The sequence below is a fragment of the Ovis canadensis genome, chromosome 1, assembly GCF_042477335.2.
Source record: "Ovis canadensis isolate MfBH-ARS-UI-01 breed Bighorn chromosome 1, ARS-UI_OviCan_v2, whole genome shotgun sequence".
NCBI classification, from domain to species: domain Eukaryota; kingdom Metazoa; phylum Chordata; class Mammalia; order Artiodactyla; family Bovidae; genus Ovis; species Ovis canadensis.
Window position 1 is genome coordinate 250,751,561 of NC_091245.1, and position 20,190 is coordinate 250,771,750.

General features: G+C 46.1%; 1 protein-coding gene across 5 annotated transcripts in view; it reads right to left on the reverse strand.

Annotated features, from left to right (window-relative positions):
- Nucleotides 1–2,048: 2,048 nt before the first annotated feature.
- Nucleotides 2,049–20,190, reverse strand: part of PXYLP1 (2-phosphoxylose phosphatase 1) — an 88,480-nt gene continuing 70,338 nt past the window's right edge. For all 5 annotated transcript variants that reach the window (XM_069563755.1, XM_069563740.1, XM_069563770.1 and 2 more), the window contains 4 exons: nucleotides 19,403–19,561; nucleotides 18,447–18,573; nucleotides 9,276–9,415; nucleotides 2,049–4,422 (listed from right to left, as the gene is read on the reverse strand). In XM_069563755.1, the coding sequence (XP_069419856.1) occupies nucleotides 3,485–4,422; nucleotides 9,276–9,415; nucleotides 18,447–18,573; nucleotides 19,403–19,561 (1,364 nt within the window). In that variant the 3' untranslated portion in view covers nucleotides 2,049–3,484. The remainder of the gene's footprint in view (nucleotides 4,423–9,275; nucleotides 9,416–18,446; nucleotides 18,574–19,402; nucleotides 19,562–20,190) is intronic.

Sequence of the window (20,190 nt, forward strand, 5' to 3'; positions counted from 1 at the left end):
GCCAGAAATAAATAATAAAATTATTTTTTAAAATGTTTACTTTGGACAGTCAGGAAAAGCTGGATATGCATCCTGAATCAACACAATGATACAACTGCTATTCAATCCTGCCAGCTACTTTCAAAGCTGGTCATTTTGTTGTGGAAAGATTAAATTGATAAACTCAGTCAGTTGACTGATGATTTTATAAAGCTACCTGGCTGTCAAAATGCTAAAATGTTTGTACCAGGAATACTATATAAATATTCTTTTAGTAAAATCTCGAAAAGAAAAAAGGGAATTACTTTAAAAATATTAAAAAGTATGTCTCATCTACATCATGAAATCATGAAATATTATTCTATGGCTATAAAAGAGCTGTCTTTCCTTCTTTCTCTTTCTTCCTTTCCCCCACCTCTCCTCTCATCGTGGAAATCTCTAAGACATTCTGATTTAAGGGAAACAAGTTAATGAGAAATATGTCTAAGACATACTGTTAGAGGAAACAAAATATATTTTGAAGGAAAGAAGTCACATGACAATGTAAGTTGAATAATCTTATTTCTATTTAAAAATTATACATATATTTGTATCTGCAAGTTAGATTTCTGGAAGAATATTTTTCAAGCAGCTCATCGTGTTCTCTCTGGAGGTAGGATTAGAGAACTTCACCTTTGAAGTTGTTTTCAGTATTGTTTGACTGTTTCCCAATGTGCATGTATTAATTTTAATCATGAAAACAACAAAGCCGATTATGCAGTGTGCACACCCACACTTGCCATAATCTAAGTCATTGAGACCATTGCTCTGAAACTGAGGACAAACTCCAGCACCCTCAGCTGGGTGCTCAGTGTTTGTTTATAGAAATGAACTGTGTCAGAACTAGATACTGAGGAGGATAGTTTAATGCCATGCATACCCAATGTCTCAGAGAAGGCGATGGCACCCCACTCCAATACTCTTGCCTGGAAAATCCCATGGACGGAGGAGCCTGGAAGGCTGCAGTCCATGGGGTTGCTGAGCGTCGGACACGACTGAGCGACTTCACTTTCACTTTTCACTTTCATGCATTGGAGAAGGAAATGGCAACACACTCCAGTGTTCTTGCCTGGAGAATCCCAGGGACGGGGGAGCCTGGTGGGCTGCCGTCTATGGGGTCGCACAGAGTTGGACACGACTGAAGCAACTTGGCACCAGCAGCAGCAGCATACCCAATGTCTTAGGAGGCAAAACCTCTGCACTTTTAATATTGGCTCTTATGCAAAATATCCACCTTTCCCAAAACAGATGTTGCAAAATTGATTTTTCAAATATCTTCTGATTCACCTTTACTTTAAAATCTTCAAGCTGTGTTTAGCAGTTCTGATTCAGATAGATTGCGAGTGGGAGCAAAAAAAAAAAAACTTGCATAGGCTTTAAATATTCAAAAGACAACACACAGCAAGGAGATCAAACCAGTCAATCCTAAAGGAAATCAACCCTGACTATTTATTGTAGGACTGATGCTGAAGCTGAAGCTCTAATACTTTGGCTACCTGATAAGAGCCGACTTACTGGAAAAGACCCTGATGCTGAGAAAGATTGAGGGGAGGAGGAAGAGACGACAGAGAATGAGATGGTTGGATGGCATCACCAACTCCAGGGACATGAGGTTGAGCCAACTCTGGGAGATAGTGAAGGACAGGGAAGCCTGGCATGCTGCAGTCCATGGGGTCACAAAGAGTTGAACACAACTTACTGACTGAACAACAACACACGATTTTCAGCAATAAAAGAAGACTTGGAGATACACTGTCACCCAGTCCAAGGCCAACAGCTGTGACACACCCTTGACCACCAAGTCCTGCCGCTGCTGTCAGAGAAGGAAGCTGTAGCCCCTCTGTGGCCCAGGGCAGGACTCTGTCCCTTCCAGTCACCCTAGCAGGCCTGGCTTGGCCCGTTGCTAGTCACACAGGGCCTCCCTTCCCCATGTGCACTGTAGGGTTTTCTAATTTAAAATGCTTTTATTTATTAAAAGATAAGACAGTTAAAACTCACTTGAAAAGAAACAGTGACTTATAAACCATGAGTTACATGTATGAGTATTCTTCAAAAATTTATTAATAGAAACAGATGTATTTAAATGAAACACTGGACAAAAACAGACAAAAAAGGCTGGAATGGCAACGACATTGGAGAATCTCACTTTACATTTCTTTGCACAGAACTAGCACCATTTTAGGCAGAAATCACAGATTTAATTATAATTGCTTCTAATATATAAAATACCTTATAAATATTATTTAACTATCTAGTAACAAAGTTCTTCCAAAAACTTATTTAAAAATCAATTTGAATTTACCATTTGAAACTGACGAAAATGGTCTAAAAATCGATCCAATTCTACTGCTTGTCAAAGGGAAGGAGCCATCATTAGTTTTATTGGGAGAAAGTGCCTGAATTCAGCTTCTAGTTCCCTTCTAACCACCAAGCAGATACAGTAAATTGAATATTTCATAGGAATAAGAGCACATCTAAAACTGGTCTTAGAAAATATTTTCCTAGACTATAAAAATACTAAATGGAATACAAAAATTTCAGCATGTACAGCAAATAGACTACAGCAGACAAATATTGAAGACATACTCGAAACTATCTTATACCACAATCATCATGAACATCAAGTATTATTCTAATAATTTTTTTATGATTCATTCTGGTTCAATGTTTGTTTCCCCTCAAGTTTTGTTATCATGTCAGATACAGACCAGATTCTGTGTTTCTAGCAGATGTTACTGGAGGCACCACTGAATAATTCTGGGTATTCAACTGGTTCTCTCAAAAGTGCTGAAAGTGCAATTGTAGTACAGCCTGGTTCTTAGAATGGGGGTCAGCAAACTACAGCCCTCAGGCCACAGCTGGCCCACTGCCTCTTTTGTGTGGCCTTTGACAGCCACACTTAACTCATCCAAGGGTCATCTGTGGTTGCCTTCATGTTACAAGAGCAGCATCGAGCAGCTGTGACAGGTGCTATAGGTGGCCTTTCGGTCCAAAGTCTATAATATTTACTATCTGGCCCTTTATGGAAAAAGGTTGCCCACCCCTGTTTTCAATGAATCACTTCAGGAAACCATTCACTGAACAAGGACAAGGTGAGGTTGTCCCAGATGAAGAGGTGGTTTGGCTGAGATTTGCTGATTCCATCACACGGTACCAAGGCAGATCAAAAGAATACACATTTGAATTGGCAACTTTGGGCACTGAAATATTATTCTGGCATCCAAGTAAAGTCTAGCTGGAATAAAGTACCTTCCTTTCTCTGTGAACTGACCACTATGTCTCAAGTTACTCACGTACCCAATTACAGTAACATACTCCCCGTTCAACCCCAAATCCACGTGGGCCCCAAGCATGATTTCTGGCCTTTGCAAACCACCTTGTAACTTTAGCAGCCGACAGAACGAGAAGTGGACGTTCCGCATCCTTTTGGACTGGCGTCGATTCTCAGCGCTGCATCGTGCGCCTTTTAGAATCCTTCCTTGTGACATGCTTCATAATAATTGGTACTACCACCACCCAGGGCCACAAACATGTCCTTTTTGATGAAGCGGACTAAATTTTCGAGGGGACACATGGGCTTGGGAGACCTCCTGTGGTGGTCCTGGCAGAATGAAGTGTAGAATGTGATGTCAACACCGTCATAGAGGATCCGGACGGAGTGCTCACGGGGTTTCTCCCTGTCCTGCCAGAGCTCAAAGACCAACCTGGCCGCAAACCGTGGGAATCTGGCTCCTGTAAGGCCCAAGGCACTGAGAATCGGGGCCAGAGTAACGTCATGAGCAGAGTAGAGAGTGAAGAGCCCTTCCTTCTTGCCCTCTGCTGTCTGCTGCATGCGGCTGACGGTTTGGTTCAGGATGGGGTGGGCGCCCAGGAGCGCGTACCCCAGGTACAGCTTCTTCTCCTGCCTCTCCCTCTCGTCCTCTATCTGATGCGTCTTGATCACCTTGAAGTGGTCCATGGTGATACAGCCGTTCTTGGTGCAGGGGAAGCTGACATTGTGGCAGAAGAGGCAGAGCAGGGAGTCGATGGGGTTGGCAGCCCGGAGCTGCTTGGTGGGGATGTCCACGATCCGGGCCATCTCCTCATAGGTCCTTTCCAGCTGCCTGTTATTCAGACGTAATAGGTACTGCCGACGCTGCTCCTTCTCCAGGTACTGGTTCCTCAGTGGGCAGTAGCAGTTCCCAGAGCAGAACAGAGCACTGGGCTGGTGCCTGAAATAAACCTTCTTCCAGTCAAAATCTGGCAGAAAGCCATAGAGCAGAGCCAGCCCACTCTGCAGCGTCCGGCTCTTGCCGGTGGTCTCTAAGTGAAGCTGCTCTGCAGCCCAGTCACTCGGCAGGAGCTTGTGTTTCTTCAGGTAGATGTCCCTCAGCAGCTGGCCGTTCTGCAGGTGCTGCACGACCCCTGAAACACAAGAGTGCCACACACTTGCCTCACTACCAGCTCAGTGAAAGGGACAGCCATGGGAGTTGAGGCTCGCTTAATGCTGGAAGGCTTCAGACACTGTATGGTTATATCCTCGAGCCCGGCCCCCACTGCAAGGGACCCTCCAGAAGGGGCTCCCACCAGCATGTGAAGGGATTACACACAAAGGGATGAGCAGAGTGGGGCCCTGTCCTCTGGACCCACGCCTTTCCAGGGAGTACAGGGACCATCTGTCTGCCTCGATCCCTTCTCTGGAAGAGGGTTGTGACTGGTGGGGCTCACAGGTAAGACCAGCCTGCTGGTGGAGGTGCAGGAGGTAACGGAGCCTAAGGAGAGCTTTCTCCCTCCTGACCAGGGACACATCATTCCTCAGAGTGCCTGGGAGCTCACAGAAATCAGTCAGGCAAGGAGAACAAGTCAAATCCTGGCTGCCCAGTTCCCTTCTTCATTCCATACTCCCTATTCTCCCAGCCCAAGGCTCTCTGCTCACCTTCTGGGTCCATTCTGCCCAGTCCTGCCCTTTACCTGAGTAAGGATACTCTCCCTGCACAGATACGGAATGATCTCCCACGTACCTAGATGGAATATTTGGGGGAAAAAAAAGAGAGCAAACTGCAGAACAGCGTGTTTACTATGCTCCTTTTAAATTAAAATGAGGGGAAAAATAAGAACGTTATGTAGCTGCCTGTGTTTTGTATAAAGAAACTTTGGAAAGGCACATGATGGTTATCTGGGGGTGAGAGGGGCACAGAGATGGGGGGTGGTGATAGAACATGGGTAGCAGCATAAATTTTAAGTTTCCCTTTAGTAGTTCCTGGAGAAGGAAATGGCACCCCACTCCAGTATTCTTGCCTGGAGAATCCCATGGATGGAGGAGCTTGGTAGGCTAGAGTCCACGGGTCGCAAAGAGTTGGACATGACTGAGCGACTTCACTTTCACTTTAGTAGTTACAGTTTTGAAATACACACAGGAACTATGCCACAGTACAATTAAAAAAAAAACAACCAAAAATAAACACTGAAGAAACCTTATCTTCAAGTAGGAGAAGGCAATCCAAGATAAGAGCAAGCTCACTCTCCAGCCAACAGGGCGTTGGGATGGCCTTTCAGTGTGAGATCTGAGTTCCCTGAGAGTGTAAACCACAGGCAGGCCCTGTGACCAGTGATGCCACTTATTCAGATGCCCGACTGGTCTGAAAAGCCCAACCACAAGACAAGACAACTTCAGGCTGAAATGTGTGGGACAGAGGGAACAGTGTTGGCCCAGGAAGGGGAACAGCTTGGGTGAGGGGGTGGGCGGGAACATGAAGGCTATCTAGATCCTATTCTGAATGAAGAGTATGGAGAGCAGGGTCCCCTCAGAGATCTGGGCTGGGACAGGTCTTAGCGTTTCCAAGTGACTTGCACAGAGGGGCCAACACCCAGAATCTGTGTCTGGCCCCCAGTTCCTTCTGGGCCTACCCTGCATTCTGAGGCTGCCTACGTTTACCACGCACCAGGCCTTTCTCCTTTAATCCTCACAAAAACCCAACAAAGAAAGCAGAAGGAAACTGAGGCCCAAGCCACTCACAGTTAAGAAGTGGCCGAGGCAGAACTCCAGCTCCCCTGTGGGCCCCACCTGTGCTCTTACTCACGGCTCACATCACCTCCTCCCTACATGTTCATGCCGAAATATTACCCATTCAGGGTGTCTCCTCTCCAAACACAACTTGCATCTTCACAACCCGGCTCCTGTCCTTCCCTTTCTCTTCCCAGTGAAATCCTCATCCCGACTCCAATACTATAATTCCTTTTCTGGCCTCCTCTTTCTCCCCCAGGTGGAATTAATCATTCCCTCCTGTTCACACAGGCTGCTGGACTTCTGAGGCATTTGCTGAGCGTAACATGTGCTAGAACTGTGCTCAGCGCTTTACACACACTGTCAAATGCAACTTGCCACCAGCTCTGTCGGGAATGTGTTACATGCCGCACTTCATAGGTCTGTTTACTCCAAAGCCTGTGTTTATTCTGTAGGAACCTGCAGCTTGCAGCAGCACCCTCAGGGGCTTCCATGCGCTGTGCCACCCAGTTGCCCTCCTCCCCTACACATGGCAGCTGCTAAAGCATCTGGGACAGAGTAGACACTGATGGTCAACTGCATCTTACATGGTTCCTGTGAGGTCCCCTAAGTGTGCCACTTATAAATGATAATTCTAACAGCGATGCAAAATTTCAAACAGCTAAAAATGACCATTAAAAGAGACCAAGGGAATAGGAGCAAACTACCACAAATAAGATTTCTAGGGCAAGGCTAATTTGAAAACCACTGATGATAATAGGTCAGTTGGAAAGAAAGATGGGAGTGAATAAACTACTTGATGCAATTACCCTGACCTCCCAGCCAGCTGATGCACACTGACCCTCAAGGACACCATAAGATTCTCTCAAGAACATGAACGTGTAAGTTCATCTCTATATGTGGCCAGGACTGTCTCCATCGACAGACACACAGCAAAACCATAACAGCAGGGACCAGTCTCTGGAGGCCTCGTCATATTTTTGTCCTTAGAGTCTGTGAGTCATCCTCAGTCTTTATAATAAATGTCCTTTTTTTTTTTGGCTTGAGTTGGTTTCTGTTACTCACCACCAGTGGTTCTCAGCAAGCACAGTTCTGCACTCAGGGAGGGTTTGGGTTGACACAGTAACACGGGGAGGAACATTGCTGACCCCTGTGGGTGGGGGCCAAGGGCTGGACAGTCTTCACAAGGAACTGTTCTCTGTTCCGAAAAACTTTTGAATGTACAAGACATTCCCATATGTGAAAATCCTTCAAGTTTTAATACTTTAATCCTTGAAGTTTTAATACTTCAATTTCAAAACTTTTTTTGCACAACATTAACATCTACTGAATTTTCCAGAAATAAATTAAGGGACATCTGTATTTTGTTTTGATCACATTTGTCAAATAAATCATGTCCTGATACGTGGGGTATTAAGAGTCATCAGTGCACATCCTTTGATCAGTCTGCATTTGTAGCTGTCACCACACCCATCTACACTTACGTGCAAGCAATGGATTACTTCATTTTCTTTTCTAACCAAGGTGTGCTCAAACATTTATACTGAGATATATACAATTACATAATAATATAATTTCCTTTTGTTTCTACTTCATATTACAGGTAGGATACCTAATATAACTGTTTTGTAAAATTATGTATATAGAACGGTTATATTTGAATTTCACTTTGGGATAGTTCAGGGAGCACCACAAAATACTTGTTAATAAAAGGGGGCTCTGGTTCTGGTAGGAGGACTCCTCTATTTTTATTTATTTGTTTTTAAAATATTTATTCATTTGGCTGCTCCAGGTCTTGGGTGCAGCATACAAGATCTTCAGCTGTGGCATGTGGGGTAGAGTTCCCTGTTCAGGGACTGAACCCGGGCCCCCTGCATTGTGGGCACAGAGTCTTAGCCATGGACCAGAAGGGAAATCCCAGGACTCCTGTTTTAAACCAATGCAGAGCTTGCACATGTGGAACTGGTTAGCAAAAGCTTTTGCCAAAACTCCTTATTCAAGGCTAGATCTCCACAGCCTTCATCTTGCCCCACTTGGTCACTTACTATCATTCTCTCCAATAATAATAGTTTTCAAAACATGGGGAACCCAATGGGGTTTGATGGATCTTCTTTCTATCAAAGCTGAGGTCCTAAGATGCTGGTGGATCAAGAAACAGAATATGGCCTATAGGTCATCCTGATTCCTCCAGAAAGACCAGTGACCACACAAAGGTCCTCTGAGGTCTCAGACTGAAGAAGTAGAAAGCTGGTACCTCTTGGGGGCACCAGTTCTTTCTCGTCCCAACCCACAGTTAACTCACCAACCTATGCTGACAGTGTACTGGCTGCTCAGTGGTATGAACAGGGGTGCAGAGGGAGAGATGGCTTTTGTGAAGAACACACTTGCAGGCTCCACGTGTGGTGGGGCTCTACCATATGCATGTCCCTCAGATCTGGGGCATTAAAACCTTTTAGCTGTTTTGTCTTAAGTATCTAAGAACATGGGACTGGTTACATACATCATGGCCTATCCATAGGGGAAGAACATGCAGCTATCAGAAATTATGTTGTTGAGGAACACTTATTGGTAGGGAAAGATTGTCACAATATATTAAGTGAAAAAGTGGGCTACAAAATAGTGCTCAGGAAGATGCAACTTGTGAGAATGAGTGTGTGTCTGCATACCCATGACCGCATACAGATATTAACACTAAAGGTTATTAATTTCTTTGGTGAGATTACGAGTGCTTTAGATTCGTCTTCCTTTTGCTTAATTGTTATTCCTACTTTCTTTTCCATGAATATATATATATATGTTTAAGAATAAGAGAAAAGGCTATTTTTAATATTTAGAAATCAGACGGGACTTCCCTGGTTGGAGCAGCGTATAGGAATCCACCTGCCAAAGCAGGGGACATGGGTTTGATCCTTGTTTGATCCGGGAAGATCCCACATGCCTTAGATCAACTAAGCCTGTGCTCCACGACTACTGAGCCCACACATGAGAAAAGTCACTGAAATGAGAAGCCAGTGCACTGCAACGAAGAGTGGCCCCCAGTTGTTCCAACTAGAGAAAGCCTGCACACAGCAATGAAGACCCAGTGCAACAAAAAATCATAAATATATTTTTAAAAAGAAATGTTTAATGAGATACCTTGGTGGGCTCACAGCTGCTTCAGGTACTAGTGCTGACTCACCCCGAGCCCACAGCATCTCACCTGAGGCCCCGCTGCATGCGTCCACCACACGTGGGAGGGGGTGGAAGAAAGTGGAAGAATGGTCGATGTACTTACCTGTCTGTGTGAGCTCTCCCATCTCACACAGCTGGTGACTGGAGTAAAGAGGCAGTGAGTGCAAGGGGCTTTCGAAAGAGGCTCCAGGTCCTTTTGACATGTGATTCACAAAAGCCTCCAGTTTAGAGTGATATGGCTTCCTAAGGAAACAACACAGAGAGTTAGCGGTCAACGTGCTCTGAAAAAGTCCACAACAATTTCAGCTGCAACAAGCAGTATCCCAAGTGAGCCATGCCCTTTCTCACCTGCAATAATAGTACATTCCAATCTCATAATTACTCGCCTGCTGACACCTACATATAAAACCCCCGCTCCGTAGGCTAAGGCCAGCCCGAGCCCCTGCCATCTCCCAGAGTGCCCATCCTTCTCAAGCCCTGTGGGGGTTAGCGCTGACCTCACACACTCTGTTCCCCAGCCCGTACCACTCCTGTCTCCCCCTCTCCAGGAGGCCACCGACCTTACCAGGCAGCCAAGCCTCGGCTGGCGGTTGTCCTCGATTTCTTCCTCCCCTGCCCTTGCCCATGTGCCCTCCTGGGCTGCTCTGCTCCTCTCTCCTATCCCTGCATCCCTGAATAGGTTTTGGCTCAGGGAGCTTTTGTCTAGATGGCATGGGCTCCTCCTTGACCTTCCTGCAGCCTAATCTTGCCTTCTTCACAGACAGTGAGGTCAACATAGGAGGCAGCCCTGTCGCCGCTCCCCACAGCGCCACCTTTCCAAGGAGCCTCATGTGGTCATTAGCCTACTCTGGCCCTGCCTGACTCAGGCCCAGGGCTCCCCAGTGCTGTTCTCTGGCCACACATAGCATCTGCCTTCTGTACCCCACACTTGTTCTTGCACCCTTCCAAGACTTTCCACATGCTCCCTCTTCCTCCTAGAAAAGGCAACCCAACTTTCACTGGGGTAACCTTTAATCCTTAACTTACGTGACCTCTGGAAAATCTCTTGTGAAGAAAATTAACTGATCAGGACAACCCATATCTCTACAGCTCACTATGCATTTTGCACATATGGTATCTCATTGCATGTGGGGTGATAATGAGGAGTGGGGAAAAAAACAGGTTATTTATGAGATCTTATGAAGTTTATGATATTATTTATATTTCTGCCATGAAGTCACATGTGGTAAATCAAGATTTATCAGTCTCATCACAAATACACAATTTCCCTGAATAATGAAATGACCTATGAATATATACATACATTTTCTCTGAATAATGAGATGACCTATGAGTATACACACCTTTCCCTTCAATAATGAAATGGCCTTTGACTGTTTATACATTGTCCAGCTGAACAGAGGTGGACAGATAGAGTAGTTCCCAACTAAACTAAAGCAGCATGAAAAGAAGCAAAGATAAATTGTTTAATGGCAGACCCCTGCTGTCTGAAAACCTAATTAACTTTGGCAATGCTTTTACAATGGCTGCCAAAATGGGTTTATTATCTTTCGAAAACATAAAGCTAAAAAAAAAACCCATTACAAAAATATGTTTTAGAGAATGCTAATCCTGACATACAGTATATAGTCTAATAAATCACCCTGTATTGCTACAAGACATTATGGCTTTCCGTAAAAACAGAATATGTTATTTTCCCTGAGGCTGAAACACATATATATTTGCAAACTGGGAAATAAAATGTCCAGACTGATAATGAGGCTGCCGAAACGAATCCACATAAACAAAGGCTATCTATCAACAGGAGTCAAATATTTTGCTCCAGGCCATTATTTCAGGTTGGTGATGTTTGAGGATCCGAGAAAGCTTTGCTACCAATTTTAGAAATGAAATTTCCCCACTGAAAGTGTTTGCTGGGAGGTCCCAAGTTTTCAGGGAATCTGATTGCTTAATGATGTATTAATATCTAAATGTATTCATGAAAACCTGTTTTTGATATAGGAAAATGACAATTCATGAAAGAAAAATTTCACTTATGGATAATATAACAAAAGACTGAGTCTTTTAATCAGGAAGAGGACCAGGTAACCTGAGTCCTTGGGCCTGTCCTGGATCTGACTGATCGGGTCCTGAGGCAGGAGGTATATGGGCCCCAGACTGAGCAGCTGGAATCTGTCTCCTGAGGACAGATATTTCAAGACAAAGATAATGGCAAGAGCAAGAGGAAGTGGAGTCCTGCTTGGATAAAAGATAAAGAGACCACATATTTCTCTTTCTTGAGGTCAGAGACCCCCAAACTATGCATGCAAAGAAAGGATCCTTGGGAGAGGAGGTGCTAGACCATAATATGTTCTGTCAACTTCCTTGAGACCTGTGCACTGCAATCTATCCTGGCTAAAAGATGGATGTGCACACATGGGAGGCCTTTAGCCAGACCAATTATGGACTTAAAGCCAGACAAAGCAAGATGACTAGCCAGAGGAAACCCAGAAGAACTGCCTCCAAAAGCACAGGACTCTGTGTCTCTCTCTCTGAGCCAGCCCATGCTTCCTCTGCACATATATTCTCTCTTAATAAACATTTTAGCTGTCTCACTACTTTTCATCTCTTTGCTGAATTCTTCCTTCAAAGCAGACAACAGCAGCAGCCTAGGTTCAAACCCTGATAGGGGAACTGAGATTCTTGCTTCAAGCCATCACAGCCGAGGCCACCACACAGCCTCTCAAGATCAGCTCATATACTGCTCCATGCCTGGAGTGAGAGGGTCCCTAGCACACAGCAGATACCTCAAAAACACATGTAAATGAATTCAACTGGGAAGTGCCCCACACTTAGATACTTCAGGAAAAGTCCAAGCCTTCTATAATCTGTAGCAACGAATATAGAAAGTTCCCATAGTTTATTAAAATATCCAGATTTCGATGGAAATATTAAAAATAAAGGCAGTTGTAAGGGAGCCTTACTTATATGACAGACTCTCTTTGGTCAAATTTTAGTCTCCTCTGAACCCTCTTCCCAACCAGGCCTTGATCTTTGGATTTATACCTGTCTTTGCAATGCCCATGTGTAGCAAAAATCCTGCTAAAGCCAGTTTAGCCAGAATCTCACACTCTTTTTTTTTTTTTTTTTTTTCTACTGTGCTGGGTCTTTGTTGCTATGCAGGCTTCTCTCTAGTTACAGCGTGAGGGCTTCTCTTTAAGGTGACTTCTCTCGTTGCAGAGCGCAGGCTCCAGTTACACAGGCTCAGTAGTTGTGGTGCATGGGCTTAGCTGCCCTGAGGCATGTGGGATCTTAGTTCCCTGATCAGGGATCAAACCCATGTCTCCTGTATCGGCAGGCAGATTCTTTACTACTGGACCACTAGGGAAGCCCAGAATCTCCCACTCTTGGTATCTGATCACCTGACACCTGATCAAATTCCTCAACCCCAGTGGTATCTGGTCACCCTGCTCTGCTTTCATCAGGAATCCTGTGGAGTCAGTTAACTGGAACCCCTTCACTCTGATGTGTCCTCATGGTAACTCTCCCTCCACTGACTCCCACCCTGCTCCTTGGCTAAAAAGCCCCCCTTGTCTATGCTCTATCTGGAACTGAGCTCAGTTCTATCCCTATTGTATTAACTCCTCAATAAGATCGGTTTTTACTGCTTTATCTGTTCTTCAGCTCTGGTTTTTCTTTAACAGTTAGAGACTAAAAACTATTCTCTGCTTCTTGGGAACTTGGTTAGATCCCATTTTTGAGATCCTAGTGGTAAGTAGAGTCACATGACTAAGTATTTGCCAGTGGAATGGAAGGATGTATGCCAATCTGTGTTTAGGCTTTCAGATCACGGGTCTGCCCCCTTCACATTCTCTTCCTTCCCTCTGGCCACGATCCCTAGGGCAGCAATCCAGGTTCAGTCGAGTACACATCTCTAGGGCATGGTGGGAGCAACAACTTGGAAGGAACCTGGGGCCCTGAATGATTGGGTAAAGTAAAATTATACAACCTGGAATACTCATCTCAGACCTTCATGCAAGAGATAAACTGCTGTTATTTAAGGCAAGGCATTCCTGGCTCCCCTTTTTATTTTTTACAGTAAGTCCCCTACATACGAATGAGTTCTATTCTGACAGCACATTCATAAGCCCAACAAAGTTAGCCTAAGAAGTCAACTAATACAATCAGCTATATAGTATGTACTTAAATAGGTTTATAATACTTTTCACACAAATAATACATAAAAACAAATGCAAAAAATAAAGAGTTTTAATCTTACCATACAGTACCTTGAAAAGTAAGATAGTACCAGCTACATCACCACTGCTTTTACTCTTGATTCCAGACATCCTGGGCTTGAAATAAAGCTACTGTACTACTGTACTCTATATAATACTATAAAGTACACAAAAGCACAACCACTTGTACAGGTTGCACACACATGACAATGTACAGCAGACATGTGAACTAACTTATACGACTGGACATGCGAACACACGTTCACGTCTTCAAAAATTCGAAACTTAAAGGTTCATATGTAGAGGGCTTCCTGTATTTTTATTTTCTGGCCATGCTACGCAGCTTGCAGGATCTTAGTTATCTGACCAGGGACCAAACCTGGGCCCATGGCAGTAAAAGCACTGAGTCCTAACCGCTGGCCCATCAGAGAATTCTCCTTGGTTCTCTTTATTATAACAGCATGCACAGAAATGACTGTATCTGTGATGATGAATTTTTCTTCAGGAAATACCCATGTTATTGTATTTTCATTGGAAATCTACTTTCACACTGAAAATAGAAACAGCCAGCAGTGCTACCATCTTAAGCCTTCAAACTATTTGCTTCAGAGTTCTTAATTACATTTTATATACATTTTCACACCTATTTATTCCACAAAGCTCTAGACAGAAGCCCTGAGGCTAAACCACACATATATAAGAAAATGTATTGTGCTTTAGCCATCATTTGAGCAATTACTGAGTTCTGCAAAGACTAGTAAGACAAGCAGAGAGAAGTATAAGACCAGTGACACTGTTATTCAAAAAAGCAATTCAAAAAAGCTTGCATGGCTGGAAACCAGAACAAGTTCATGCCACAGATTTTTACAGTTTATGCCAATTAAAGAATTTATTATTTTATATTATTAATAAAGTACAATGCTAAAAAGATAAACTTAATATACTTTTCCCAGTCTTTGATTTTCTGGGCCTTTTTGCTCTATTTGATGGGATTACCTCCCCCATTCCCCCTTCCTGAAACTCTCCTTCCTCAGCTCCTATAACATCACTCTCTTGCCTTCTTCCTGTTTGCAACTCCTCTATCTCCTTCAGGGACCCTTCTTTCTCTCTGTGCTATAATTGGCTGGTGCTCTCAGGGCTCTGGTTTTGGCCCGTTCATCATCCCACAGCCTCTGTGTGTGATACCATTCAAGATCACAGCTTCAGCTACCGTCTACATGCTGAACTCTTGAATCGACCTCCACCTCCCTGCAGGACAATGTTCCTGAGCCCCACAACTACTCATGAAGAGGCAGCTTCCACTATAAAGACTCTGAGAGTCAGGGGAGGTGTCCTTGTAAAGGGAAACATTGGGGTGTCTGGCCCCTGCTGTTTCAGCTCGGTGCACCCCCATCTGCCAGCCCAGAAGTCTCCTTCACCAGATGGGAGTAATGGGCGCACTTCAGAATGCTCTGCCTCAGAGGAGGCTATAAAATTAATAATTCGTGAAGATGAACTGGCACCTGGGAACGCAGCAGGCCCAGCTGGTGACCCAGATCCACAGTCCCAGGGGACGAAGAGTCCCAGGTGGGTCCCCTTTGCTAGAACACCTCCTCACTCTTACGCTAAACGTGTGTTTATAATGACAGTTCAGTTCAGTCACTCAGTCGTGTCCGACTCTTTGCGACCCCATGAATCGCAGCATGCCAGGCCTCCCTGTCCATCACCATCTCCCGGAGTTCACTCAGACTCGTGTCCATCGAGTCAGTGATGCCATCCAGCCATCTCATCCTCTGTCATCCCCTTCTCCTCCTGCCCCCAATCCCTCCCAGCATCAGAGTCTTTTCCAATGAGTCAACTCTTCGCATGAGGTGGCCAAAGTACTGGAGTTCCAGCTTTAGCATCATTCCTTCCAAAGAAATTCCACGGCTGATCTCCTTCACAATGGACTGGTTGGATCTCCTTGCAGTCCAAGGGACTCTCAAGAGTCTTCTCCAACACCACAGTCCAAAAGCATCAATTCTTCGGGGCTCAGCTTTCTTCACAGTCCAACTCTCACATCCATACATGACCACAGGAAAAACCATAGCCTTGACTAGACGGACCTTAGTCGGCAAAGTAATATCTCTGCTTTTCAATATGCTATCTAGGTTGGTCATAACTTTTCTTCCAAGGAGTAAGAGTCTTTTAATTTCATGGCTGCAATCACCATCAACATTTATTGTTATAAAAGATGCAATTCATTAAATGCCATTAATTAATTAAACATGTATATTATATCCACTTTCTAGAAAAGATTGAAAGTAGCTCCTAAAAATACAGAATGTGGACTAAAATAGACCTTCCTTGATGGCTCAGTGGGTAAAGAGCCTGCCTGCAACGTTCGAGACACAAGAGAGAGATGCAGGTTCAATCCCTGGGTCAGGAAGACCCCTTGGAGAAGGAAACCGCAACCCACTCCAGTATTCTTGCCTGGAAAACCCCACAGACAGAGAAGCCCGGTGGGCTACAGTCCATAGGGTCGCCCAGAATCGGACACGACTGAGTGACTAAGCATACACACAGCACACCTTCTATCCACTCCCTAGAAAAGACTGAGAGTAGCTCCTAAAAATATACAATGTGGACTGAAATAGTAGAACTAGGCCAAAAAGTCAAGACCAAAGGAAATGACGCAGAAGTGGCTGGGGCAGCTGGCTCCTGGGAACTGCGCCGCTCAGGTGGCAGCCGCAGAAGTGGCCTCGTCACGGGTCCTGCCATCGCCTTGGCAGAACGAGGGGCCCTGGGGCCTGACTTGGCCTTGTGACCACAACCACTCGGAGAGGAGAAAAGGCCAGGCCTGGGAGACTCCAGGCTGCTGCAGTGAATGAAACACCATTGCTCAAATTCTCAGTGGGGATCAGGTTCTGCGCTTTTCTGCATCACCACAGTTAGACCTCACCAGGATTTCACAGCCGAGGCTCAAATCTACTATGATAGATGCATGAGAGGCAATGATGACCTGTGATTCTTACTGGGCTCCTGAATTCATTCTGCAACCAACCCAGTCCAACAACCAGGCTCGGGCTGGGCACCAGTGATATAAAAGGAGTAAGGCCCAATGCCCTGCAGAGCCAGTGGTGTGGGAGGGCAGAAACAAGGACGCTGGGAGGAGAGCCTGCTGGTAGGGAGGAGGCTAGCCTGCTGCCCAGCAGCCCTGCCAAATGGACTCCTTCCCTGGGAACAGCCAGGTGGTCCCCGGAGCCCTCAGGGTGCCCAGGAGCCTCCAGCATCAGCTGACTGGCCTGGGGGCAGACCCATTGTCCCACCTGAGATTCTGAAGCCCAGTCAGAGAAAGGCGAGCAGAAGCTAAGAGCTGCCCACTGGAGCAGGGTACCTCCCACAAACCCTGTGAGGCTGATCTGGGTCCAGCCAGCTCAGAGGCCCAGCGGTCCATCTGTCCCTGGGTTGTTCAAAGTCCTGTACAATGACAAGACTGAGTCAGCTGTTAACACACTGAACCTCTGCTGTGCCGAAGGAGAGAAGCCACTTCCCCTAGCCACCCTCCCGTCACCCTGGATGCTCCAGCCCAGTAACTAAAGGGTTAACACCCAGCACAGCAAGTGGCCTCTATCCCTGCCCTAAACATAAGGCTAGTTAAGGTCTGGCCATTAAATATTTTGTTCTGAGGCCCTTCCTGCACATCCCTCTTTTCAGGTTGAGTGAGACAGTGGTGGTGCCTGATACAAGCAGAGCTCTCCTAACGCAGTGGGAAAGGTTTCCTAGAAGGGGTGCCATCTCAGAGGGTCTTGGAGGAGCTATAGGAGGGGACCAGCAAGCCGAACCACAGGTGCAAAGGCCTGAAGGGTGAAGAGCCAGCAGGCAGTGGTGGGCAGGGGCAGAAGGTCCCAGCGGAAAGGCTGCACAGAGGGCTAGAGACGAGGAAGAAAGCCAATGACTGCACACGGGCTGGACTCCACCCAGGAGGTTTTCCAGGCTGTGGGACATGAGGACATGCATCCATGCTTGTTGAACACAGAGGAGAAGACACAAATTCCTAGGCTTCGAGCTTTGTGACCTCCAGCAGGAAATGAAAGCCTAGAGTCATGTGGTATTTCATGATGTTTTTACATAAAATGGTTCACTTCCTCTTCCCTGTGATATTAGACAGTAAGAAGGCTGAGATGCAAAGGGTTAGCCTGGAACTCCTGGGTTCACACTGCAGTCTACTGTGAATGGACAGCCCTGGCTGCTGGGGGGCAATGGTCCCACCAGGCTGGTACCCACAGCATTCCATCACCATAACACCTTCCCCACGGAGTACTTCCCCATCTCCTCCCTTCATTCATTAAACTCTGCCTGGGAGATAAGGAGACCCCAACACACCTGCTGAGACCTGGCCCACTGCTTTACTGCTAACCGTGGCTCTCACTTTAGAGCCATGCCATTTCCACATGCACACTTCTGCTCTCTTTTCAAGTATTTTTCATCCTAAAGGCTGTCACCCAAGAGCAGGTCGTCTCTCCTCCTGGGAAGAATGGAAAGCCTGACGTAATGCTTTCCCTGTAAATGACTTTGCAGCTGGTGATATTCAGCTTTCTCATCCCATTACTCCTCACCCCAGCTCTGCATGGTCAGCATCATCATCCCCATTTCAGAAACAGAAGGCTGAGACTCAGACAGAGTAAGGGACATACCTGCAGCCCTGAGTGGAACAGCCACGCCAGGGTCTGAGGACTCCTGGCCCAGTGCAGGGAGTGTCTCAACTGTTTCTTAAACTAAACAACAGCAGGGAGGGAGACTGTAGGTAGCAGACTGGCCAGGGCTCAAATCTCAGTTTATCTGCTGCGTGGCCTCAGACAGGTGTCTTCACCTCTCTGGGCCTCTGTCCTCACCTCTCTGGGCCTCTGTCCTCTCAACTGTGAAATGGGATTAACCTGCAGGATCGTTCTGAAGATCCAAATCCTGGCAAACAGTACTCACTGGATGTGCGCAGGCCACTCCCCCATCCTGTCATCCTGTTTTGAATAGTTTTCCAGTCACTCTTTCGATCTGAAAAGAGATTCTTTTCAATGACTTTTAAGAAAAGTGCAATTTACCTGTTAGCCACCAGAGTGCAGTCAATTTCCGGGCGCTTCGTTTTGGGAATGGCGTACAGTGGGTACCTGTCCCCGTGTCGAATGAACACGTGCACAGAGACCAGCTTAAAATGATGCGGAGCGTGGCCTGCGTGAGAAAAGCACGTTGCCTGGTTGCCACTCAGGAAGGGTCTGTCCTTTCAGCTTGCAGAGGCCGGGAGGGGTGACCCTTGGGGCAGGGTGCCTTGCTGGGCTGGAGCGAGGGGGGCCTGCTGACTCCCTCACAAGGAAGGGCAGAGGAATGCAAGGGGGCTGCCTATGCCCCAGAGTCCCAGCGCTCACAGGGAGGCTTTGGGGTGTGGCTGGGGGCTGGAGGATCAGTGAAGTGGGGGCAAGATTGCTCAGGTAGCCTCACTCACATCCACAGACCAGGGGGAGGCCCATGGAAGTACTGGAAACCATGACTTCTGCTTTAAATCTTTCTCTTGTGAAACAAGACTGGGCAGAAAGAGATAAATACTCAACATCTTCTTTGACATACTTTCAGAAAAGCAGAAGTCAACAGAGAAACCATATTTTCCTACACCTTTAATGCCAGACACCAGCAGGGTATGATGTGGGAGTCCTAAGCCCTGAGAGAGCCCACCTGGGAAAGAGTTGAGCTGAGGGTGACCCCCCTAGAACCCCTCAAGGCCACCTTTCTGCTCATTCTCACTGAAAATCAGGATGACGGCAAACAATGGTGGAGGCCTTCTTATGCACCTCATGCTGCTCAAAGCAGTTACTTACTCGTCCCAGCAGCCCTGTCTGTGAGTAGGGATGGCTTGTTATGTCCATTTTACAGATGAGGAAACTAAGACCTGGGAACTCATTCAAGGGCACAGCCCAGTGGCGACTGTAGGATTGGAGGCCCGGCTGTCTAGCTCCTTAGATGTTGTGTGAAGATGCTACCATGTCGGGCTGCACAGCAGGCCTACCTTCCATGCTGCGCTCAGCCACACCTGGAATGTTGCAGTACAAAAGGGCTTCATATACCGGGTCCATCATGGGGGGCTCCGTTGCTGGGTCAGGCATGATTCTCTTTCGATTCTTGCTGGTCACTCCATTCTTGGTTGCCAACACTGGGATCAGGTGGACTGCAGGGAAAGCAAAGTAGGTCAGGAAACATGTGGTCATGGAGGGCATAAGCCAGCTAGAGGACCTCAGAGGGCAGCTAGATTTTCACCGGAATTCACCTCTCTCTCAGAATTAGGCTGGACTTCAGTGCATCAATAGCAAAATGTCAGCTTCCCATTCAAGAACTCTTAAAAATTTTTTTTTTAATTTATTTTTTAATTGAAGGAAAACTGCTTGACAATGTTGTGCCATTTTCTGCCGTACAACACAAATTAGGCATAATTATATATGTGTGCTGTGCTCATTTAGTCATGTCCAACTCTTTGCAACCTAGGGACTGTAGCCTGCCAGGTTTCTCTGTCCATGGGATTCTCCAGGCAAGAATATTGGAGGGGGTTGCTGTGCCCTCCTCCAGGGGATCTTCCCAACCTAGGAATTGAACCCGTATCTCTGGTGTCTCCTGCATTGCAGGCAGGTTCTTTACCCACTGAGCCACCTGGGAAGCCCATAATTATATATAAATATCTTTTAAAAATACTTATTTATTTGGCTGTATTGGGGCTTAGTTGTAGCACATGGGCTCTTCATAGCAGTGTGCAGACTCTCTAGTTTTGGGATCTTAGTTCCCTGATCAGGGATCGAACCCATG